Raw genomic sequence first — 27,033 nt, forward strand, 5'->3', positions numbered from 1 at the left:
CGAGAGACAGAGAGCAGGAGAGGGAGGAGGGTCAGAGGGAGGAGAAGCAGACTCCCCACCGAGCAGGGAGCCCGATGCGGGACTCGATCCCGGGACTCCAGGATCATGACCTGAGCCGAAGGCAGACGCTTAACCATCTGAGCCACCCAGGCGCCCCATATATTGTTTCATTTTTTAAAAAAATCCTTGTCCTTCAGATATATATACTGAAATACCTATGAATGAAATGATGTGTGGCATTTGCTTCAAAACAATATGAGAGAGAAGGAAATGGTTAAGAGTAGAGATGAAATACAGAGACTCAGGTCTTCAACCAAGCTTCCACAGAACTCTGGTTTATAGTGCTTTCATAGCATGTAGCTCATAGAAGTATACCAAACCACCCCCCCATTTCCTCCCTTAGTGCTTCCAAAATACTTTGTATTTTCAGTTATGTATCTTTTCACAATCAACTGTAATGATCTGTTTCTGTTTGTCTTCCCTCCATGGCTGTGGACTCTAAAAAGCCAGAGACTTGCACTGTTTATCTCTAACAGCTACCAAGGTTCCTAGCTTATCGTGGCTGGTCAAGAAATGTTTTTGAATGAATGAAGACACAAGGAAAGTAAACATCGGCAAAAGTAAAAATAATAGTTTATGTATGATTTCTTTTTCTCATTTAAACATAAATTTGAAAAAAAATCTATTTTTTAGGTAGAAAAACAATGGAATAGGGTTTGGAGGCTGGGTGGCTTCTGCTATGAGTTAACTAAGAAAATGTTTAAGCCCCTTAAATTATTTCCTAACACTGCTGAAAACTGGGTATTCAATAATATTGTAAATTAAAAAAAAATTTTTAAATAATATTATAAATTTTAAGAATCACTGAATTCTAGTTGCCTCCTCCATCCACCAATAAGCAGTATTTAAGCCAAACTCTACTGCTTTGTAGTATGAGCTTTATACACATATGTATATAAATATACACACACACGAAGAAAGGCAATATGAGAGTGGAGGGTAGATACTTTGGAATAAAACACACTTGATTTCACATCCTCAACCTAATGCTAGCTGGATGTGTAACTTTGGTCAAGTTACTTAAACTGATTCTGTTACCCAATATGTAAAGAAGAGTGATAACACCAACATTATAAGGTTGTGTAAAGAAAATAATGTATAATAAGTTCTGGCACACAGATACTATTTATTGAAGGTTTACTATTACCTATTTTTATTGTTACCAACTTGTTACAAATCTACAATCTTTCCTGGGATAAAAATGCTTAAGTCAAAAAATTTTTTCTTAAAGTTGTCCATTTTGACTTGGTAACAGTCAAACCACACATATAGTCATAAACATTTTCCCCCTGAAAAGTGAGCTTTATTAACAACAAACCTCACTAAACAAACTTAATTCCATCTCCTGATGGAAATGCAAATTGACTCAAAGGTCATTTAGAAAATAGGTCTGATGAGTCTGAAAGCATTTTCCACACATTAGCACCAAGCTCTTCTTGAAATACTAATTCAAATGGACTTAAATTATATAAATGCCACCAGACCAAAAGAGCTTAATAAGCATTAGTTAAGAACTAACCAATCTAATAATTTATTAACATTCAGCTTTTATACAAGCAGTTGCATACTGTAGAAAATAGTATTTTGAAATCAACTTTATCTTAGTGAAAACGTCTTTAGCCTCAGTATATAAAAACAACTAAATGGAGAGAAGACAGCTATATTATTACTCCACACTCACTGTCATAAAATACTTTTATTAAACTTATGGTCTGGGGGCACCTGGGTGGCTCAGTCATTAAGAGTCTGCCTTCGGCACGGGTCATGATCCCAGGGTCCTGGGATCGAGCCCCGCATCGGGCTCCCTGCTCCGCGGGAAGCCTGCTTCTCCCTCTCGCACTCCCCCTGCTTGTGTTCCCTCTCTCGCTGTGTCTCTCTCTGTCAAATAAATAAATAAAATCTTTAAAAAATAAATAAATAAAATAAACTTATGGTCTGCACAAAGTAAAATTTCCAATTTTATAATCAACATGTTAAAAATTATGACATACTTTCATTTAACCAAGCTAGTTTAAAGGGTTCTAAGTTTAAATTATTTGCTATCATTTTTCTTAATTTATCTATTTTAAAACTGCTTAAAATAACTGAGAGCACATATTTTATTAAAATGTATATTAGAAATGAAGCATCATGTAGGTTTACATTAGAAAAGAGACTCTATGGCTAAGTGTTCAGTTTTTGACAGGAAGGATCCCATGCTCCAGAGGCCTATTAGTTGTTTCTTCTGATGTTATTGTAAGGTAGGCAAACATACCTGACGTACCCGTGTTTTCCATAAGAACATACAATGTCGCCATCACTTACTGTGTTACACCTTTTAAAACTGAATTACGCATTTTTGCCTGGACTTAAAAATTTAAACTTTAATATTTAGGGTAGTACATTTTGCAAATTCACTATGCACTCTGACAGCATGGAAGTAGTATAAGGATAGACGATAAATGGAGCAGAGTTAGGAGTCCAAAAAATAAACCCCTCACATTTACAGGCAATTATTTTCAACAAGAGTGCCAAGAACATTCAATGGGGAAAGAATTGTTTTTTCAACAAATGGTGCTGGGACAACTGAATATCCACATGCCAAAGAATGAAGTTAGCTCCTTATCTACCTCACATCATACACAAAAATAAACTCAAAATGGATCCAAGGCCTAAATGCAAGAACCAAAGCTATTTTAAAACTCTTAAGAGGAACACAGGTGTCAATCTTCATAACCTTGGATGAGGCAACAGTTTCTTAAATATGACACCAAAAGCACAGCAACAGAAAAATATATAAATTGGACTTCATCAAGATTTAAAACTTTTGTACATCAAAGGACACTATCAAGGAAGGAGACTACTGACAGAACGGGACAAAATATTTATAAATCATTTCTAAGAGACATAACTAGAATATACAAAGAATTCTTTCAACTCAATAATAAAAAGGCAAATAACTCCATTTAAAAATGAGCAAGGCATCTGAATAGACAATTCTCCAAATGGTCAATAAGCACATGAAAAACTGCTTGACATTATTAACTATCTGGGAAATGTAAATCAAAAACCACAACAGGATATTGCTTCACATCCACTAGGATGGCTATGATAAAAAAAAAAAAAAAAAGACAGTATTAACAAGTGCTACAAACGGTGTGGAGACACTGGAACCCTCATACACCACTGGTAGGAATGTAAAATGGTGCAGCCATTTTGGAAAACCGTCTGGCAGTTCCTTAAAAGGTTAAACCATATGACCCAGCAATTCCACATATGAAATGTATGTCCACAAAAACTTGAATACAAATGTTAATATCATAGATACAACAGCCAAAAAGTAGAAACAACTTACGAATGGACTAAAATGTACACCCTGTACACCCAGAAAATGGAATAGTCTTCAGTAATAAAAAGGAATGAAGCACCGACACCTGCTACAACATGGATGAACTTTGAAAACATTCTGCTAAGTGAAAAGAGCCAGTCATAAAGACCATGTATTACAGGATTCCGTTTACAGGAAATACCCCTAACAGGCAAATCTATCCAGGCAGAAAGTAGATTAGGGGTGGCTTAGACTTGGACGGGACAGAGAGGGTTGATGGGAGTGATAGCCACAAAGTATGAAGTTTCTCCCTGGGCTAACTAAAATTATCTAAAGTCTGACAGTGTTTGCCCAAGTTAGTGAATACACTAAAAACCACTGAATTGCACACTTCAAATGGGCAAAGGGTATGGCATATGTTACATGCTGTTACATGTGTTAAAGTTGTTACCAAAAAAAGTTTATTTCAACACTTAAGTTGAAGCTAGGATTAGAATGGAATACCTAGCTCCTGCTCATCTTCTATCTAACTGTTCTAATTAAAAGACATGGGATATGTCAACAAGATCTAAAGAGTGACTTCTTGTAGATCATGTTAATATCAGAGGCACCCAGAGAATATTTTGCTTCATGCAGCTGTTGTAAGGCAGTGCCTGACTCATCATCACCAGATCTTCTCCAACTTTCCCTATTGTACAAACTGATGTTTGACAAAACAGCATCTTGACTATGCAGCTGCAAAGTCAAACTCCAGGAGGCTGAAGACCACTGCAAAGAAATTAGGGATGTCTGGCAGCTGTCTCGGATTAAAGGAGAACTAAAAAACAACTTGGTTAACACATGGATGACTCAAACATTCCACTTCTCAGAGACCCAGAAAACTCTTCAGTGCCATAAAGCAGTACCACCATATCTAACCTAACCAGAACCAAGTGAGAACCAATAGCTTTTGGTAGGGAAGAAATGTATTATTAATACCTTTGATGTGGCACGATGCCCACAGACTTGCAGCTATAGTCTTCATATAGTCAACAAATATTTATTTCACACCTAATAGGCACAGGGTTTGATGAAGAAGATACTCAATGGCTAAGAAGCAGTGGATAGTTCCTATTTTCAAGAAACAGACCATCAAATTCAGAAGCAATCATAATGTCTAGACTGCAAAGATGAGATAAAGAGGTCATCCTGGCCTCAAAGGCAGCTCTACTGTGACAAAGAACATTTGTGTCTATATACACTATCAGGACACTATAAAGAATGAGGATTGCTACTTCGTCATTTTAAATGAGACCTTCAGAGGGAAAAAATCTGCCAAGATAGACACTAAAGACTTTATAAAAGCTGTTTATTAGGCTCTTAGATCCAATGACTTACTGAAATTTTTGAAGAGTATTTAGGTGTCTGTTCATATTCTCTGACCAGTGAGGTGAACAAGTATCATAGGAATTCAGAGATAATACTACCATCTCTCATCATGTTACGAAAAGCATTAAAGTTGACTGCTAATAATGGCATCTCTGCATTCTCTATCATGGAGAAAATCAGACCATAGTTCCTCTATATGCTTACCACAAAGCCTTTGTCAATCCTAAACTTCTGAAATCAATTTAGGTTTTAAGCTGAAATGCAGCACTGGGAGGCAGAAACAAGAGAAATGCTAATTAATTCCAAAGCACTCAACTGGTTTGATTCCAAAGCCAGTAGTAAATTAAATTTTTTAACATGACTATACTTTGAAAGGAAAAGGGATGATGGTGTGGAATGGAGGAAAAATGAATGAAGAAGTACCTGCAAAAGAACAATAGATACTACCAAAAGTCACCATACCCGCCCCTCCAAAAAGTCACCATCCCTAAACCCAACTTAAAAGCAATCAGGGGTGCCTGGATGGTGTAGCCGGCTAAGAATCGGACTATTGGTTTCAGCTCAGGTCATTATCTCAAGGTCATGAGATCAAGCCCCATGTTGGGCTCCATGCTTGGCATGGAGTCTGCTTGGGATTCTCTCTCCCTCTGCCCCTCCACTCACGCTTTCTCTTTTTCTCCCTCTCTCTCAAAAATAAATAAAGCTTTAAAAAATTAAAAAAAAAAATAAAAGCAATCAAACCATCTCATTATAGTAAAAAAGGGGTATTAGGTAACTTGTGTGTGTGTGTTTTTCGTATTCTTTGAGCTTGGATGTGACATTCTATTTTAAAAGAAAGGAAGAGGGGCACCTGGGTGACTCAGTCGGTTAAGCGGCCAACTCTTGATTTTGGCTCAGGTCATGATCTCAGGGTCCTGGGATCAAGGCCCCATCAGGCTCCATGCTCAGAGGGGAGTCTGCTTCAGGATTCTCTCTCTCCCTATGCCCACCCCCCACCACTCACACACTCTCTTTCTCTAAAATGAATAAATCTTAAAAAAAAAAAAAAAAAAAAGGAATAAACTACCACTGTATTATTAAAATACATACTTACATACATATATAAAATATACAAAAATATACAACAATAGCAGTTTGTGTCCATCCTTATTTACTACTTTAGGAACATTAAAATCTATATAAATTAGCAGAAACCCAGGGCCTAAAAGAAAGATGACTATAAGATTTTTAATGAAAATTTCACCAGTCTGGACTCTAATACAGTGTAAAAATTTAGTATACTTGGGAGGGGGGTCTCTGGGTGGCTCAGGTTGTGATCCCAGGGTCCTAGGATGAGCCCTGTGTCTGGCTCCCTGCTCAGCAGGGAGTCTGCTTCTCCCTCTGCCCCTCCCCCTGCTCGTGCGTGCACTCTCTCTCTCTCAATAAATAAAATCTTAAAAAAAAAAAATCTAGTATACCATGTCAACCGTTACTAAATCAACTTTTACTGGTTTGGGTTTTTTTATGACATTCTTGGAGGGCTGAACTTCCTAAAAGAATAATAAAGGCAAGAGATAGTATGCAGCTAAAGGTCAAACCAATGCTATGCATTTTACTCCTTAGCAAACAAGTTTAAGTGAAAAGAGAAGTCAAGGAGAACCAAGAGTGCTTTCGCCTAAATATTTCACCAGATCCTCCTGCCCTCATAAAGCACGATGAACCCAACTCCTTACTTTCTCCAGCCTTGCCTCTGGGTTGCCTGGTCTTGCAACAGAAAATCTGGCAGTGGTATTTCAAAATGGTATTTTCATACTGAATGGCACATCTGACATACAAACTGAAGACTCCCAATCTCAGCTGGCCCCTCAATGCAGCTAAATAATCTATCCTGTAAATTCTTAAGCTTCCTGCCCTGGTCCCTCCCTTTAAGACTAAGGTTTTTCAACTCTTCACCTCTATTCTTCAGCTTTCCACCCACAACCTCTGTACATCCTATATTGGCAGAGGAATTTGCTGCACAAAGAAAATAGCTCTCAACATTTTTTTTAAATTTTTATTTATTATTTTTAAATATTTTATTTATTTGTCAGAGAGAGAGAGGGAGCAGAAGCAGGGAGAGTGGCAGGCAGAGGGAGAAGCAGGCTCCCCACTGAGCGAAGAGTCCGACGCAGGGCTCAGTCCCAGGACCCTGGGATCATGACCTGAGCAGAAGGCAGACACCCAACTGACTGAGCCACCCAGGTGTCCCTTTATTTATTTATTTATTTTTAAAGATTTTATTTTTAAGTAATCTCTACACCCACTGTGGAGCTCGAACTCACAACCCTGAGATTAAGAGTTACATGCTTTACCAACTAAGCCAGCCAGGCGCCTGCTCCCAATATTCTAAAGCTCCTTTTACTGCCTCTGTCTCAGAGAAGGTACTTACTCTTCCTCTCTAGGCCTCACCCAACAGCCCTCCACTGCTGCCCTGGACCTCATTCCCTCCCCCTTCTCTGGAACTGCTCCATCTGGTAACCCTTCCCTTATCTTTAGTCTCTCTATCCAGTGGTTTGTGTCCTGCACCTATAAGACTATATAAGTATGCTCAACACATTTTCACAATCCAGCCAAACATCAAAGCTATACTCCTGCCTCTTTTGTCCCTTCCCTGACCAAAATGGCCATTTATACAAATTGCTTCACCTACTTCATTTCCACCAACTTCTCAATCCATTATGGTTCATCTCTTCTATCTCCTCTCCATTGGCCCTTGCTTTATTGAATCTATTTTAATTAAGATACAAATGACCTCCTAATTGCTCGATGGAACAGCTCCATTCTCTTTTCAGTGATGACACTTCTAGAAATTATTTTCATCTTTAACAGTATTAAAAATACTCTCTAAAGATTTTTCTCCTCCGCTTCCCAAAACTCCCTGATTTTCATGGGCTCTTCTCCTCCATGTACTTTTTTTTTTTTTTTTAAAGATTTTATTTCTTTATTTGAGAGAGAGAGAATGAGAGAGCGCACATGAGAGGGGTTAGGGTCAGAGGGAGAAGCAGAATCCCTGCCGAGCAGGGAGCCCGATGCCGGACTCAATCCAGGGACTCCAGGATCATGACCTGAGCCGAAGGCAGTCACTTAACCAACTGAGCCACCCAGGCGCCCTCCTCCACGTACTTCTTAAATATCTAAAGGATCCATACTCATTATTCTACAAGTACTCTCTGAGGAACAACCACCCATTTCCGCATAAAATACTATCTATATTTTGTTGTCCCAAATTTCTTCCTCTAGCCACAAACTCTCTCAAAAGCACCGAATTCATATTATCACCTGCCTAGAAAAAACATCCATCAGATTGTCCCCAGCAAGCAACTCAAACTTCTAACAGGTCTTAAATCATGTTCTTTGCACCAAATCTCCACCTCTCAGGTAATAGCATGACCAAGCACCCAATCCCCCAAGGTAGAAACCTTAGGGTCCTCCATGAATTCTCTTTCTCCCTCAGATCCCCACCCCTATTCTATCTGTCACCAAATCTCATTCATTTTACTTCCTAAACTCTCTTGAATCTAGTGCCCTCTTTCTGTCCCCATTCCTATGAAGGTACTTAGGATCTTCTTTATCTCATAAATGAACCATTTCAACTAACCTCTACCACTAGTCTCTCCCTCATCTACTCTTATTCTGTATCACTACCAAAATTATCTTCCTAAAATAAATTCAAACTTCAAATGGCTATCATATTCTCCCCTGTGAGACTGGCAAAAACTAAAAAGGAAAATAATACCCTCGTTGGTCAGCTGTGTAGGGAAATGGACCTTCTTATAAACCTGGTGGGGGAGTTATTATTAGGCAAAATATTGAGGCAATATCACCAGACTTATAAATGTGTACACCCTCTGATCTAGCACTTCTATTTCAAGAAATTTGTTCTAATGAATTCACCAGGAAGTACACAAAGATATACAAGTACATCCTAAAGTTCCCATCATTCCCAGCAAAGGCCAGACTTTTTTTTTTTTTTTTTTTTACATACTATACAATTTGCCTGGAATGTCTCCCTCCCAACTCATGCCCTTCTTCACCTGGTAAAACTAGAACTCATCCTTGAGTTCAAAGGTCAGCAACTCCATCTTGTCTCCACAGCAACTTGGTCCCGCCTCTGCATCACAGTGCAACCTCTCTTTCTCTCCTGCAGTAGACCGTAAGCTCTCTAAAGACAATGGTTTTATGTATTTTTTATTTATCACCTATCCATATCTGCACTACTTACAACAATGTCTAACACAGAGTAGGGAGCCCAAACACATGTGTTGAATGAAGGCGTTTTCTTCCTCTTCACACAAAGAATTCTCGGATTTCCAAAATCTGGAACTTTTAAAAGGTATTTCCTAAAATGCTGGTGGACTCCAATATATGCTATGTGAAATTCCTCTATTAAAACAGGTTTTCAAGCAAAGCAAATTGTGAATTTATATAAGCAAATAGTCTGTGAGTCTTTGTTTGAAGTTTAGTTCCTAAAGGTACAAGAATCCCCATACTGGGTCAGAACTGTGGTCTATCCAATTGAGGATTTTATCTCTGAAAGTGGTACCAAGAAATATGTTGTAAGAAGATACAGCTATCCTTCCAGACGTTAAGTTAAAAAAGTTCAAGTGTGTTCCAAAACATCTTACTTTTCTTCAATAACCTACTATGAGTCCATCATACTTGAAAATCATGTTTTGGAATCATTTAAAGTTTCAACACTAAGCCAGAGCTCTTCTCCAGGCTATCTGTTATATAAATGGCATTTTACATGTAAGCAGAATAAGCACATAAGTAGTACAGAAGTAGCACCGTACATCCATACACAAGAATATAAGTAGTTTGGTTATACTTTTCCAAGTTGAACTCCTTTTTAGTTTCAAGAGGATTCCTAATTCTAATAAAGGCTCGTAACAGCCTAATCACATCCTTCATGATTTCAGAAAGTTCAGTTCTACTCCTTTCCGTCTTTGTCTTTCTAGACTGAAGAAATCTCATCTTTCTATTGTGTCCTTATAGAGAAATGACTCTTTACTCTGCACCATTTCACTTTTCTTAATTTTGAGTTATCTTACAGGCTCCAAACTGAAACAATAATGCAGGCAGGTCTACGAGATTTACTTTAGTTTTAAAGAAGTCAAGAAATTTTCACCCCTGATGTAAGTTAGGAAAGACAGCCTTCAAAAATACCTCTGACAATCATGGTACCCCAAGACTTACAGGAAATCATAAGGTAGTCCTCACAGTTGCTTTTGTCATCATCTTGCTGGTCCACGGGGATCCCATTGGCATCTATGACTGCTTCAGAGGCACAATCTGCTACCAATACTTCTTCTGAAACGACGTCCGTTGTCAGAGGGTCGGTGACGATTTCTGCTTCTACTACACTGTCATGAACCACGTGTTCAACATGTCCAACATCAGATACATGTATGGACTCACTCGTCAAGACGTGTTCTGGCATAGACATTGAGGCTGAAGTAATGTCAGAAGCTAAAACATCATCTGGGACTGTGCAATGTGCTAAAGAAACTTCTTCAGTTACATCTGAGTCCAGAACTTGCTCAGGAATGATGACCGTTTCAGATACATCTGCTTCTTCCATGATATCGGGGCACTGAACATCTTCTATAACAACATCCTCAATAACATCCTGGATTACAACTGAGTCTGGGTCATCAGGAACAAAGTTATGCACAGTTATGTCTGAATCCACAACATCTGAAACAAAAACAGTTTCTTGTACTTCCACAACAATTTGATCACCGTCCATGTGGGTAGCATCAGCTCCTTAAAAAAAAAAAAAAAAAATTAAAATCACAAATTTCAGGTAGGTGTGCATGACTACCTCAAATAATGTAAATGTTATTTAATTCCTACCAGTAAAACAGACTAGCTCCTCAGTTTTCTCAAACACTAACACAGATTAAAGAGGGGATCTATTTTTGAATCATACCAGAAACAGAAATTTTTAAAATAAGAACTTTTATTCTCATCCCGAATCAAGCGATACGGAAATACAGAAAAACAAGGCAATTGAGCCAGTCTCTCTCTCTCTCTCTCTCTCTCACACACACACACACACACACACACACACACACACTCATGAAAGTAAAATTCTAGGCTCACTAAAGTTAATCCCATATGCAAAGGTACTTAAGGGATAGTTATAAAAGTAAGTAATGCAAGTTCAGGTGAAAAATACACCATTTTCCTTCAATATATGTGTTTTCATTCCTCTCTCCTTCTTGTTCCATCTCGTTCTCCTCAACTCTTATTTTTTCTTCTTTCCACCTCTCCCATGTATCTCTTCTATTTTTACCCCTTCCATCTTTACCCCTTTCTCCCCCTTTGTTCTAGAACAATATCTCACCAATATCCTCCATTTATGACTACAGAAATTTAGAAATTATCCTCTGAATCTAGGATATAAAAGGATCGGGGCATAAATGAAAAGAGGGCTAGAAGGCCACAGTTATGGAGAAAAGACAACTGGCTAGGGAGTCTCTGTGGATAGATGAGATGCATAAAGTGCAGCTGCTCTGGAGTGGTGGAGGCCAAGGTTAGCTGGAATGGGGCCTGCCCCAACTTCACCAGGGTATTCCGTCTCCAGCCAGCCTCCTCCTGTCCCCCCATACCCCTATCCCCCAGGCAGCTCCTCAGAATATAAGAAACCTTACTCTGGTCTACTCTGCAATTAAGGAACAAAGGTAGAAGGTTGAATCAGTTGAAGCCCCGTTGAGATTAAATGACTTCACCAAGATCACACAGTTTGCACAGATTATGGTGCTCCATAAATATTAATCTGAATGAATGCCACAAATGGGAATCAAAATCAAATATCCTTGCCAAAAACATAGGATAAAAGAAAACAAATCCAGTATCTTGGATCCTGGTCTAGAGAAAAGCAAAGTTTTATAAAAGTCTTAACCTAAAATGCTAGTGTGTTGATGAGTGCTTCTGGATGTGACTCAAACCAGGCTGAGTCCAAGCAGCTGCCTAACTCAATGACTGTGTGTCACTGGCCAGGTCCTCAGAGACATATGGCTTTGCTTAACAAACACGAATGACCAACAAGGGCCAAAAATATCATTAAAAAATGTAGGAAATCTTACAGCCAGTTAATATCCATTTTAATTACATCTAGAAATAATAAAGAGTATGTTTACTTTAATTTCTATAGGACTTCTACAAAATGCTTTATACTCATTTATTTTCCATATTCTCAATATTAACATCAGCAACAGATCATTGTAATCTCCATTTTGCAGACATGAAGTTGAAAGCATTTGGTGGCAAGAAGACTGATTATAAAATCTAAATCAGAGAGTACAGTTTGGACACTTATTCGTTTTGTGACCCTGGGCAAGTCATTTAACCTCTGAGTTTCAGTTTCCTCATCAGTAAAATGAGGACAGTAGTATCTGCCATGCATACCTCACAGGACTGTTGTGATGATCAAATGGGAATGTATGGGAAGTGTTCTGAAAAACTGTAATGAGAGGTTTCATTATTATTAGGACATGAAAACGGAGGCCCTGACAGATTAAGTGACTTGCTCAAAGATAAACAAACACCATAAGTGTTAACAATCAGGGCTAAAATGCAACAGCCCTTCAATCCACCACTTAGTCCATGACCCAGGCTCACTTGTGGCAAGATTAAGCTACTAAATAGTGTGTGTTTTTCTCCAAAGAGCTTAGTCTCTTTTTCAAGCACATCAATTATACTTCATGTTCTAATGAAGAGAGAATTATACCTTTGCATTTATCATTATCAAACTGAAGTTACCAAATGTAAATTAAAAGACTATTCCAAGTTAAGTAAAATACATATACCCCCACTGGATTAAGAGATTGAAGGAAAAGTTAAAATTTAAAATCATTAATATTTAATTTCCTGATAAAGTTAATCACTATTTCTTTAATATACTGCAATATGATCATTTCAAGTCCAATGGAAAACTAGTCAACATTTTATTTATAAGGGTAGCTAGCGAGTGTGATAAAAAACCATTTTACATTATAAAACCTAGCATAATCACTTTATAATGCTACATAATTGGAATCACAGGTAATCTGAAATTGTGAACACATTTTTTTTCTATTTTTAGAACTTCATGAATTTAAGAGTCCTTGTAGTTTGGAGAGTGAGGTAAGACTCCGTCTTCCTGAAGCAGAGGGCTCCTTTTGTCACCTTGTGAGAGACAGCGTTATAAAAGTAGGATGGGGTCAGAAGGTGGAGGGCCTGAGGCTTATACTTTACCTGCTGGGTAATTGAAAACAGACAAATGACACAATCTACACATTATTTTTTGATGTATTCTAATTGGTGGGCTGGACAAAAGAGACTAAGGGTAAGGAAAAGAATTTAAAAGTTACTGCAGACTAAGAATGAGATGAAAGAGAATGTCTATGCAGGAGGAAGTAGAATGAAGAGATGTAAGCAAGGAACATTTTCAAAGGGAGAAGTAACCGGACTTAGCGGACTTAGCACCGTAACTGGGCAAGATGCAAATAACTGAAGAGAGCACTGGTGTTTTAATACCGCTGCTGTTATGGAGAAGAACATGAATACTGGTTGTGAGGGAAACACATTTTTAAGGATAGGAATAATAATGTGCTCATTTTAACAAATGTAGGCGTGACAGGATAAAAAGATACCTAAGTGTGAGTATCAATGTGAGAGTCTAGCAATTCATCCACTTGATAGCCAACTCCAAATTTGGTAGTTGGGAAGCAGAATGACCCAAGTTATACCTGTTGCATCAAAAAATGAGTGTGGCTCTTGTGGTTGTAATTGAAGTCCATCTTCATCCATGGCCTTTAATTCTCATCAGTCACAGCTCCTAAATCAGAAAAAAGTAAACCAAGCATTACTTTTTTAATATCATGTATTAAAAATCTCATATTTATATTTCTGAAACACTCAAAATTATGTGAGAGATGAATACCTATCAAAAATTTATCTAAAATGAAAGAGAACTTAACTGATGTCCGATGATATATGGGCATCTAGATGACAGGAAAGGCAGATAAACCAAACAAGTCAGCTGTGCCATTTTTTTTTTTTAAGATTTTATTTATATGGGGGGGGGGAGCAGGGGGAGTGCCAGGCAGAGGGAGAGAGGGAGAAGCAGACTCCCCACTGAACAGGGAGCCCGATGTGGAGCTTGATCCCAGGACTCGGAGATCACGACCTGAGCTGAAGGCAGTCACTTAACTGACTGAGCCACCCAGAAGTCCCTGTACCTAGCTTTTTAATTGAGATACTGCTTTCACACATCAAGTATACACATCCTGACGAATTTTTTTTAAAGATTTATTTATTTTAGAGAGAGAAAGAGACAATGCGGAGTGGGGGTGGGCAGAGAGAGAATCTCAAACAGACTCCCCCGCTGAGCGCAGAGCCCAAAGCAGGGCTCGATCTTACAACCCAGAGATCATGACCTGAGCTGAAATCAAGAGTTGGACGCTTAACCGACTGAGCCACCCAGGCGCCCCACATCTTGATGAATCTTGATGAATTCTGACACAGGCATAAACCTGTATAATCACTAAACTACCCAGATCAGGATCTAGAACATTTCCAGCACCCTAGCACTCTTGTCTCCTCTCAGTCCGTATACCCCATATTCCCAGAATGGTAACCAGTTTTATTAAAGTTCAATTTAAACACACTCTACAGCTTACTGGGGGGAATTTTCTGCACAATTTCCCCATTACTTCTCTAAATTTAATGTAGTCTATCTTTCAACCAATACATTAAACAACTGTAAAAATTCAAAATGTATAACTATAGTAAACACCCTTTGGGAATTCTGCCTAACTTACATTGACCCCTCTTAACTGACCCTCCAATCTAGAGAAGTAAATTCCCACAGTGTATTTATGCTCTCCAGGGCACAGCTGACTGGCACTAGGTATAAAAAAGTAAAAACAAGTTCATCTGTGAGCATAACAAAATCAAAGTCCTATCCCTGAGAATCTGAAACCATGAACAAGGGTCAGTCTTCTCCCCACCACTACCACCACTGGCTGTAACACAGGAGATGAGGAAGGACATTTTCCAACTTCAGGTTAGACTAGTGAGATAAGGTTTACAAATAAAAAATAAAAAGAATCCAGAGAATGCCCGGAGAAATAAAGTAGAGGGAGCAGGGAGGGGAGGTTTAACAACAGGTTCTAGACCTTTCTGAAGTCCAGCTATAGAACCTTATCTACCTTAGGTTTTTACAAGACAGCCCAATGACCTTAATGCTCCCTTTTCTACTTAAGCCCAAACTTGCAAAAATCCCAAAAACCTGGGGCGCCTAGGTGGCTCAGTCGGTTGAGCAGCCGACTCTTTGGTTTCTACTCAGGTCATGATCTTGGGGTTGTGGGATCAAGCCCTGCATCGGGTTCCTGTGCACTCAGTGGGGAGTTAGCTTGAGGATTCTCTCTCCCTCTGCCCCTTCCCCTGCTCACGCACATGCGCTCTCGCTCTCTCTCTAAAATAAGTAAATCTTTAAAAAACAGACCAAAAACTTAACCAATTAAATACTACACTATTTAATACTAATCACTAATCAGGGATTGTGGTTTACTCATGTTATAAATACGGCATAAACTGCCTCCCTCATTGGTTTCCTTATCTACTTTCTCACTTTCTAATCCAGCCTAAATAGTACTATTCAGATGCATTTTTCTTTTACATTTATCATTTTTTACTGATGATATAAGTACTGAATGCTTCTTACTAAAATTTCAAATAACAAAGTGTAATTTTTTTGAAGTATATTATTTTAGTAATCTCTACACCCAACATGGGGCTCAAACTCACAACCCCCAGATTAAAAGTCCCATGCTCCAACTGAGCCAGCCAGGTGCCCCAAGAGTCATTTTTCTAAAGCATCAGCTAGATGGTGTCATTTCTCTAAAGTTGAAAAATGTTTAACGGCTCCCTGCTGCTTCCAAATAAAGTTCACACTCCTGCCATCTAACTTCTGGCCCCAAACTATCTTTCCATCATTCTCTCCCCTACCTTCCCTTCAAGCACCTTCCCCCACCACTGCATGCACACACTTCAGCCAAACAAAAATGTCCCATGTCCCTAATAAGACCCCAGCTCTACACTGAGCTCAGGGTTTCTTCTACCTGGAACACCTTTCCCTTATCAACTCTGCTTAGACCTTTTCCCCAAGTCTCCTTCCCCACCAAAAAAGAAAAAGCTGAAAATAATCTCTCCTTCCTCTGAATTTCTGCCGCACTTTTATCCTTTTACTCTGATTTTACTTGTTTGCAATAAATATTTATTTATACATATCGTATTTTCAGATATTAAACTTACATATAAATAGTTCTTAAATATCCATGAAAAACTCAAATAACATTAATGTAATAAATGGATTTTCAACATGTCATCTCTGAGACATATTCTATTCATTTTCAAGGAAGGACATGTTTTGTGTTATTTATTCAAACTGCTTCAAATTAAAAGGAACAACAAAAAATTTTTCAACTATGAAAAATGGAAACTATACATGCTCTGAATAAGTTGTCAACTGCTCTCTCCCCATTAAAATCACCTCTGGCGGGGCACCTGGGTGGCTCAGTCGGTTAAAGGTCTGCCTTTGGTTCGGGTCATGATCTCGGGGTCCTGGGATCAAGCCCTTCGTGGGGCTCCCTGCTCACCGGGGAGTCTGCTTTTCCTTCTCCCTCTGCCTCTCCCCCGACTCATGTTCTCTCTCGCAAATAAATCTTTAAAAAATAAAAAATAGGGGCACCTGGGTGGCTCAGTTGTCAAGCGGCTGCCTTGGGCTCAGGTCATGATCCCAGGGTCCTGGGATCGAGCCCCGCGTCAGGCTCCCTGCTCCGCGGGAAGCCTGCTTCTCCCTCTCCCACTCCCCCTGCTTCTGTTACCTCGCTCACTGTGTCTCTCTCTGTCAAATAAATAAAAATCTTAAAAAATAAATAATAAATAAAATAAAATCACCTCTAACCATAATGCTTTCTCTTCTCCCCACTTTAAAAATGTAATTACAAAATGATATAGTAAATTAATCTTCTAAACATAATGCCACACTACTACCTGAAATTAAGCCAATTAAGAGGGCAATAAGGGGGGCGCCTGGGTGGCTCAGTCGTTAACCGTCTGCCTTGGGCTCAGGTCATGATCCCAGGATCCTGGGATCGAGCCCCGTGTCGGGCTCCCTGCTCTGCGGGAAGCCTGCTTCTCCCTCTCCTGCTTCTCCCTCTCCCACTCCCCCTGCTTGTGTTCCCTCTTTCACTGTCAAATAAATAAATAAAAAATCTTTAAAAAAAAAAAAAAGAGGGCAATAAGGATCCGTTAAGGTATTAAGGCCCCCTCTCCAGTTTCCCTACATAAACCCAATCCCATCAGCTCTAAGAATTCTCAACCTACACACTAACTCTTTTGCTGGGTATTCATCCTCCTTGGCTTTTCTATTAGAGTTTGACAGATAATCACTCCCCTGGATTCCAAAATTCTCTCTTTCCCTCATTTCTCTTCCCACCTTCCCAACTGCTGGTTACTCTGCCTCCCCAACTCCTTACTGCAGCCTTGCTCCAGAAGGTATACTCAGCCCTCTTCTCTTCTGCTTTTTATTCCACAGTTTCAACTACCATTTACACAAAGATGAGTCCCCAAATCCACATACTCAAGGTAGCACCTAACACTTCCACCAGACTGCCTGTGGAATATTTTCATCAGGATAGAACCCTGCTTTCTCCTGACATGGCCACTATGGCCTTTTCCTTCTTCCTGCTTAAATTCAGTCAGGTTGTCAGACCTTCTCCGTTTCTTCTCCACAACTTCTCAGGAATCTGTCCCTCTCTTTTTAGTCCCAGTGTCACCGCTTACTCTCAGCTTCCTATTTCCCCATCCCCTCCTCCCCCCAACCCCAACCCAGCACCAGGGGATGAAAATAGCCTCTCCACTGGCCTTTCTGCCACTCCCACAACAAATGACAAGGAATCCTGTTAACATGTGAGGGCTGGGGCCAAGTCCTGAGCAGGCATTCCTGCAATCTGCATCTGCTGCACACTGATCCTCTGAAGCACCGCTTTGATCACAGCACTCCCGCTTGCAGTTCCCCAATATGCAAGCTGCTCTAAAATGTTAACCCCAGCTATCATAACAGACTTATTTGCCATTATTCCCATCATTTTACATCCTATCCGTTTATTTTCTAACAGATATTCTGGCCCAAATGGTGGGTATCCACTCACCTTATTTTTGACATAGGTGAGCAGTAATTATTAAACAGTTTTGACTGATTATTTTTCATTCTATTTTGTCATTACAAAATTCTAATCCAGAAAAAACATGTTTTGTACTTCCAAGCGGAGATGACTATCCTTCAACTTTGTAACCCCTGTGGGGTTAGAAGTAATTCTCTCTGACAATCAGAATGAAACCAGTGTTCTTAGAACAGAAGCTACTTAGAAGAGTTCTCAGGATTGCAAAAAACTCAGAGTGGGGAATATGCACTAATAACATAACTGAAATTGCCCCTGCCTTTGCTGCAACCAAGCCAAGTTGAATCTGGAGACAAATAAGCAGAATGGTTCAGAGAACCAATACTCTAACAATTTAGGTGAACACATACTAACGTTTTGTCTGATTACCAAATGTCCTCAAAAATACTTCTGGGACCCCACTCTCACCTCAAGGTTAGTAAAATAGTCCCTTCCCAGTTGCAAAAATCATGATCCTCAACATGGTGTGGAAGAATTCACAAGAGAAAAACATACAGTTTTAAGGGAAATAATGGGTTGAGAGAAACTCAAAAAATTCACAAAAACTTTCTTCCATTCTTTAAAATAAAGCAATAAAAATACCATACCAAGTTAATAGGTATAGCAAGGGCATTTATCTATCTTAAATTAGGGATAGCGAATATATTTCCATCTTGGATCTCTTGATGCCTAGACACTGTAATGATCCCCCTTCTTGAGCAAGTTAACAAGGTGCTTACATATTTACTTGGCTTTTTTTTTCTTTTTTTTTAAATTTTATTTATTTATTTGAGAGAGAGAGAAAGCATGAGGTGGGAGGGTCAGGGGGAGAAGCAGACCCCCCGCTGAGCAAGGAGCCCGATGTGGGACTCGATCCCGGGACTCCAGGATCATGACCTGAGCCGAAGGCAGTCGCTTACCAACTGAGCCACCCAGGCGCCCTTTACTTGGCTTTTTGCAGCTATTATGCATACAAGAATTACTTTTCTGCTTTTGGCCTCCCAAAAACTCACTGCTTTTTAATTTTATGACTCAATCCTAGTTCCTCTCCCTAAGTCAAACTCAGAGAATTAAATTGTGCTATACACAGTAAATGGAATTGCTCAAGCTGCAAGAAAGGCAAAAAGCAGATCTGTCTCTAAGAGAATTATTTTTCCTTTTTCTTAAGTAAACTCTACCCCCAACACAGGGCTCGAACCTGCAACCCCGAGATCAGGTCGCATTCTCTACTGAGATTTTTCTTTGAGCAAAAGTGGAACTGGTGAAAATTTACATTTAAATCCTAATTAACATCTTCCCTCTTAAGCTACATTTCTTTCCAATTTTTTCCCTACGTTGTTCGATGTTGGCCATTATTTCTTCAGATACCTAATTTTCAAGTATGGAATTATATTTCACTTCTTTTACCAATTCAGCCCTTAAATTAAATTTGCCTCTAAGCTAGCCACTCTTAAATTCGTCAACTCCTCTTTATTTTCACTGCTACCTCTCTAAAAAACTCTGGTTGTCTTACATCCAGAACCCAATGGGGCCTTTCCAATTAAAAGACTTGAGCCCTGGGATGCCTGGGTGGCTCAGTAGGTTAAGCGTCTGCCTTCGGCTCAGGTCACGATCCTAGGGTCCTGGGATCAAGTTCCGCATCAGGCTCCTTGCTCAGTGAGGAGCCTGCTTCTCCCTCTGCTGCTATGCCCTCTGCTTGTGTGCTCTCTGATAAATAAATAAAATCTTAAAAAAAGACTTAAGCCCTTCTAGGGGGCGCCGAGCTGGCTTAGTCTTAAGAACATGCGACTTGATCTCAGGGTCATGAGTTTGAGCCCCATATTGGGCAGAGAGATCACTTAAAAAGAAAAAAAAAAAGACCTGAGCCCTTCTTGAACTCAAGGAATTTTCTTCTGTTGTTTCTATATTTCCTTCCATTTTCTCTGTTCATTCATATTAGAATTTCTACTATATGATGTAAGGACTCCTAAATCTACCCTCCATGTTTCTTTAATTTTTCTTCAAATTTTCTTTCATATTTTCTTTCTACATTCTCAAAACCCCTAAACTCTTTTTTCTAAGCTAGCTAATTTGATCTTCACTTCATCTACTGAATTTTTATCTAAAAGGTCATATTTTAATATCAAAATAAACTTAGTTTCTTTTCCACTGCAATCTTTTCTCCCTTTTTGGGTAGATATAGTATCTTCCCAAATATCTCTGAAGATTTGAAGTTAACTGTGTATTCTAAATTAAACTGTCTCCTCTGCTGTCTCATTATTAAATCGGTTAGATTTGGTGCCTCTTTTGAACTGCTGATTTTCCTCAAAAGCATGATTTTTCTAGGTTGTCAATATCTGTAGATGAAGGTCAAGACCAAAGCTACATTCTGATAGCTGGATTGTATTTCCTCAGCTCAAGTGAGAATCTCTGTTTGCCTAAAAATAAACCTAAATTATGACCACATTGAGAGCTCTAGAGTCTAGAAGAATGAGGCCAAGGGAGAGAAAAGAACCATGTAAACAGCCAGGCTTTCCTTCAATGATGGACAAGCATCCCATCTTTCCACTACTGGAAGTCCAATAACCCTCAGGCTGGCTACAAGCTACCTAAAGCACTGCCCATTTCTCCCCACAGTACCCACTTTGGAATTTCCTATGGACAATTTGTAAATCAGAGCACTGAATTTCTGGCATTACCTCAGGAGGAAAACCACATGAGAAGACATCTATACCGATAGGTAAATAACTTAGCATTTCATGCCTTTAATTAACTGGCTGTGCCCACAGCTTGCTCTTTCTCCTAGGACATCCCTGCTTCTGAGATCAGGAATGCAGAATGAAATTTCTGGATGGTCCTTCTGACTTTTTGAATAAGGCTACAGGTTCACTAAGCTCCCTAGGGTTTTGCCATTAATTGATTCCCAACTGCTTTATTCAACTAGAAATTCGTCATATTCTGGTTTGCAAGTGGCATACCTCTCGGGTTTTTTTGTTTCTCTGGATTTCTCTACTTCTTCCTCAATATGATTTTCAAAGGAAAAAAAAAAGTAAATGTGTGTGTTCTCTAGTCTATCTTGAATCTGAAATCATTATGAATTTGTATGTGTCAAATAAAACATGGAAATATATAAAAACAAAAAAACTATGAGAGAGATAAAAAGAAATCAATAGTAGTGACAAGCTACAACTCTTATCAACACTTGACAGATCAATTACTCAAAAACTAAGGAAAGAGGGGTGCCTAGGTGTCTCAGTCAGTTAAGCATCTGACTCTTGGTTTCAGCTCAGGTCATGATCTCAAGGTCATGACATCAAGCCAGCCCCGCCTCGGGCTCCAAGCTCAGCTCGGAGTCTGCTTGGGATTCTCTCTCCCCCTCTCCCTCTGCCTCTCACCCTGCTCTTGTGCGAGTGCGCTCTCTCTCTCTCAAATAAAATCTTAAAAAGAAAAAAAGGAAAAAGATGTACATAATTAACATTATTAATCTAAGAGCTTTATTTCAAATTCCATTCCTGAAGAATAGTATATTTTGTTTTCAAACAACCCTGCCCACCCTCTGTGACAATAAGAGGAAGAAAAAATGCTTGCTACTGTAAATGTCAGAGCCCCGTCCTACTTGGAACTTCTGTACACTTGCTCAAAATTTCAATGCCAAGTTTTTATTACAGGTTAGTTTTTTCCATAAAACCATTCTGAACCAATCAATAACTTCACAGTTTTGGTTAAAGTCTAAGAGTCTGAACTTTCAGAATCTATTAAAATTTGGTCCTAAAATGACAAGTCTTCTTAATGCCTTATTTTTCCAAAGCCCTTATTCATGCTCAGACTAAGAGTTGCCAAAGTACCCTCTGAACCTAGTTGCACTGATGTGCTATCAACACCAAGCACTAGAGTTGTTGTTGTTTTTTTTAAAGATGTTATTTATTTGCCAGAGAGAGGGAACACAAGCAGGGGGAGTGGGAGAGGGAGAAGCAGACTTCCCGCGGAGCAGGGAGCCCGATGCGGGGCTCGATCCCAGGACGCTGGGATCATGACCTGAGACGAAGGCAGACACTTAATGACTGAGCCACCCAGGCGCCCCTGTTTTTGGTAGTATTCTCTCCAGGTTTGGGCAGGAATATAATTTAACAGTGAGTCAGGATGTCTCCTTTTTTGTCCCCTTTTCATTTCCCATACTCTGGAACATCTACTTTTTATTTAAAACAAACTACCCAGGGGGCACCTGGGTGGTTCAGTTAGTCAGGTGTCTGCCTTCTGCTCGGGTCCTGATCTCTGGGTCCTGGGATCGGGCCTCCCGTCCCCACGTCCCGTCAGGCTCCCTGCTCAGCGGGCAGTCTGCTTCTCCTTCTCCCTCTGCCCCTCCCCCTGCTCCTGCTCTCTTGCGGAATAAATAAAATCTTTAAAAAATTTAAAAAAAAACTACTCAGTTACATTATAATATAAAGGTATTTTTTTAAAGATTTTATTTTTAAGTAATCTCTGCACCCAACATGGCGCTCAAACTCACAATCCTGAGATCAAAAGTCACATGCTGTACCTACTGAGCCAGCCAGGTGCCCCAGAAAGGTATTTTCTTAACAGTTAAAAAATACAACAGGGGGATGCCTGGGTGGCTCAGTGGGTTACGTGTCTGCCTTTGGCTCAGGTCATGATCCCAGGATCCTGGGATCGAGTCCTACATGGGGCTCCTTGCTCAGCAGGTAGCCTGCTTCTCCCTCTGCCTACTGCTCCCCCTGCTTGTGCTCTCTCTGGCATATAAATAAATAAAAAATCTTAAAAAAAAAATACAATAGGGGGCGCCTGGGTGGCTCAGTCGTTAAGTGTCTGCCTGTAGCTCGGGTCATGATCCCGGGGTCCTGGGATCGAGGCCCGCATCGGGCTCCCTGCTCCACGGGAGGCCTGCTTCTCCCTCTCCCACTCCCCCGGCTTGTGTTCCCTCTCTCGCTGTCTCTCTCTCTGTCAAATAAAAAAAAAAAAAATACAATAGGAATGGAGTGCCTGGATGGCTCAGTCAGTTAAGCATCTGACTTCAGCTCAGGTCATAATCTCAGGATCCTGGGATTGAGCCGTGGAAGAGAGCCCCACAGCGCCTCACCCCAGGCTCCAGGTTCCATGCACAGCAGAGTTGGCTTGTCCCTCTGCACCTCCCCCAGCTCATGCTCACTTGTGTGCGTGTGCTTTCTCGCTCTCAAATAAATAAAGTCTTTTTAAAAAAATACAATAGGAATGAAATACAAATACATGCTACAACATGGATGATCCTCGGAAAGAATAGGCTAAGTGAAAGAAGCCAGACAGGAAAGACCACGTATTAAATGTCAAGAATAGGCAAATACATACAGATAGAAAGTAGATTAGTGGTTGTGAGGGGTGGGAGTTGGTGACAATGATTGCTAATGGACACAGGGTTTCTTTTGGGGGTGATAAAATGTCTGAAAATTAGTGGTGATGGTTGCACAACTCTGAATTTACTAAAAACCACTGAATTGTATATTTTTAAAGGGTGAATTCTATAACAATTTTATAAATTATAAAAAACACACGAGTATAAGCAAATCTTAAACTAGTGCATGTTACAACATGTTTTTGGATAGGAGAATAATATATCAACTTATAAAAAAAAACATAGATTAAATTAAGGTAAAACACTAGAAATATTCCTTCTAAAGTCAATTAAGACAAGGACACCCTGGGGTGCCTGGGTGGGTCAGTCGGTTAAGCAACCAACTCTTAATTTTGGCTCAGGTCATGAGTCTAAGCCCAGCACAGAGCTCTGCACTGGGCGTGAAGCCTGCTTAAGATTATCTCTCTCCCTCTCCCTCTGTCCCTCCTCCCCCCAACTTGCTCTCACTCTCTCCCTCAAAAAAAAAAAAAAACAAAAAACAAGGACACCCATTAACACTATTATTAAGATTACATGAGAATTTATAGCCAATGCAATTAGGTAAGATAATAAAATGTAAAATACAATTATTATTTAAAAGAAATTATACTTATTTATGTATGATCTAACTATGAAATCTAAAGAAACCAACTGAAAAACTACCATCAGTATAAGTTTTATAAAGTGTGCTGGTATAAAATTAATAGACTTGAAGACAAAAGCTTTCTTAAATCCCATTGATAAAAATACTTGAAAACTCTAAGTGTGATTAAAAAACACAAATATACAGATAAATCAATCTTGCTTTTCAAACCCACAACTATACTGTCAATTAATCTTTGACAAAGCAGGAAAGAATATGCAACAGGAAAAAGATAGTCTCTCCAACAAATGGTGTTGGGAAAACTGGACAGTTACATGCAAAAGAATGAAACTGGACCGCTTTCTTACACCACACACAAAAATAAATTCAAAATGGATGAAAGACCTAAATGTGAGACAAGAATCCATTAAAATCCTAGAAGAAAACACAGGCAGTTAACTTTTTCGACACAGGCAAAAGCAACTTCTTTCTAGGTATGTCTCCCGAGGCAAGGGAAACAAAAGCAAAAACAAACTGTTGGGACATGATCAAAATAAAAAGTTCCTGCACAGCAAAACAGACTTAAAAAAAAAAAAAAAAAGATGTGTGTGTGTATGTATGTATTTTGAGAGAGAGTGCAAGCGAACATGAGTGCGGGGGGGGGGGTGACACAGAGGGAGAGGGAGAGAGAGAATCCCAAGCAGACTCCCTGCTGAGTGTAGAGCCTGACAGAGGTTCTCAATCTCACAACCCTAAGATCATGACCTGAGCCAAAACCAAGAGTCGGACGCCCAACCGACTCAGCCACCCAGGTGCCCCAAGAAACAGACTCTTAACTATAGAGAAAAAACTGATGGTTACCAGAGGGGAGGTGGGTGAGGGGATGGGTTAAATAAGTTGTATGGAAGTGCTGAATCACTGTATTGTACACGTGAAACTAATATTACACTGTATGTTAACTAAATGGAATTTAAATAAAAACTTAAAAAGAAGTCTTGTTTTTCAATATGTTGAATAGTATCAACTCTCCCTTAATTAACCTCTACATTCAATTGAAATCCCGATACACTTTTGTTGTAAATCAGCTGATCTTATATATGTAGGTCTTCTTTCAGACTGTTCTATTCCACTGATCAATCTGGCTTTGTGCCCACTGTTTTAATCACTATAACTTTATAATAAGCTTTGATATATAGTAGTGTAAGTCTTCCAACTTCTTTTCCAAGATCGCCTTTGCTATTCCAGGCCCTTTGCATTTCCCTATAAATTTGAGAACTGGTCTATCAAAAAAAAAAAAAAAAAAAAGTCCTGTTGGGGTTTTGTTTGGCATTGCATCGAATCTCTACATATCACAACTGACCTGTCTGTAATATTGATACTTCTGATCCATGGATGTTGTATCTCTCCCCACCACTTCTTAGTAAAGCTTTTACTAAAGGTCTTAGTATGTTTTTATTTAATTTCCAGTTAACACAAAGTGCAATATTAGTTCCAGGTACACAATACAGTGATTCAACACTTCCATATGATACCCGGTGCTCATCACAACAAGTGCACTCCTTGATCCCCATCACCTGTTTAGTCCGTCCCCTCATCCACCTCCACTCTGGTAACCATCAGTTTATTCTCTATAGTTAAGACTCTGTTTCTTGGTTTGCCTCTGTTTTTCCTCCTCTGCTTCTTTGTTTTGTTTCTTAAATCATACATATGAGTGAAATCATATGGTATTTGTCTCTGACTTATTTCGCTTAGCTTAATACTCTCTAGCTCCATCCATGTTGTTGCAAATGGCAAGATGTCATTCTTTTTTTATGGTTGAGTAATAGGTACTGGCTTTTAAATTTGACTTTCAAATTGTTTATTGTTAATATAGAGAAATATAATTAATTTTTGCATATCAATCAATGCTAACCAACTATAATGCAACAATATTAGAAATAAATGTCCCAGAAACAACAGAAAAAAAATCCCACAGATTTAAAAACAAAGTTCTAAGTAATTCAATGGGCAATAGGAAAATTATGAAAATCACAATATATTTAGAACTAAATAGGGGTGCCTGGGTGGCTCAGTCAGTTAAGCATCTGCCTTTGGCTCAGGTCATGATCCCAGAGTCCTGGGATCGAGCCCTGCATCGGGCTCCCTGCTTAGCGGGGAGCCTGCTTCTCCCTCTGCCTGCAGCTCCCCCTGCTTGTGTTCTCTCTCTCTCACCCTCAAATAAATAAATAAAATCTTAAAAGAAAAAAAAAGAACTAAATAATAAAAATGAATTCATGTCAAAATCGTAGCATCTAGTTACAGTTCAGAGAAAAATTATAGTTTTAAAGGCATATTAAGAGCAGAAATTAAATATTAATGAGCTAGGGGCGCCTGGGTGGCTCAGTCGTTAATCGTCTGCCTCGGCTCAGGTCATGATCCCGGGGTCCTGGGATCGAGCCCCACATCGGGCTCCCTGCTCCGCGGGAAGCCTGCTTCTCCCTCTCCCACCCACCCCCCCTGCTTGTGTTCCCTCTCTCGCTGTGTCTCTCTCTCTAAAATAAATAAATAAAATCTTTAAAAAAAAAATTTATGAGCTAAACCTTCAACTAAAATTTTTTAAATATCAGAATGCAAATAAAGTAGAAGGAAAGAAATATTAATCATATCAGTAGGAACAGAAAGGATCAATAAAAGAACTATTTGGAAAGCCTTAATAATATAGGCAAGTTACTGGTAGTACTGGTCAGAAAAAAAAGAAATTAATGAAATTAATATTTTAAAGTCATTATCAAAGCCTATATTTTATACCAGTATATTTGGAAATTTATATTTTTCTAAAATATTGTTCCTTTTGTATAAATAAAAAAAAAAAAACAACCAAAAGCCAAAAAGACTTATCATCATGAAACTATTACTGTATCAAAAACCAAATCACAAAAAATACCAGTTTCACAGATGAATTCTACCTGACCTTCAAGAAACAGAGCATCTCTATTAAATACAACTTGTTTAAAATATAACTCATCCTATGAAGTTAGCATAAGCTTATTATCGAAACAAAACAAAGACTACACCAAAAAGGAAAAGTATTTGGCAATAACAAAGGGATGCATATATCCAGGGCATCCAAAGACAGTTTTTT

The 27,033-nt window shown here is 39.2% G+C and overlaps 1 protein-coding gene across 5 annotated transcripts in view; it reads right to left on the minus strand.

Moving 5' to 3' along the window:
• The window catches only part of ZFX (zinc finger protein X-linked), a 54,995-nt gene that overhangs the window by 18,483 nt on the left and 9,479 nt on the right, over nt 1–27,033 (minus strand). For 4 of the 5 annotated variants that reach the window (XM_081809035.1, XM_081809038.1, XM_081809033.1 and 1 more), the window contains exons 2-3: nt 13,489–13,577; nt 9,950–10,519 (exon numbers count right to left, since the gene is read on the minus strand). In XM_081809035.1, coding sequence (XP_081665161.1) covers nt 9,950–10,519; nt 13,489–13,549 — 631 coding nt within the window. In that variant the 5' untranslated portion in view covers nt 13,550–13,577. Of the gene's footprint in view, nt 1–9,949; nt 10,520–12,166; nt 12,222–13,488; nt 13,578–27,033 lie in introns of those variants that run through there. The other variant, XM_081809037.1, reaches the window with a different exon arrangement.

Source organism: Leptonychotes weddellii, chromosome X (assembly GCF_054177405.1).
Source record: "Leptonychotes weddellii isolate Sample4059 chromosome X, ASM5417740v2, whole genome shotgun sequence".
Lineage (NCBI taxonomy): Eukaryota > Metazoa > Chordata > Mammalia > Carnivora > Phocidae > Leptonychotes > Leptonychotes weddellii.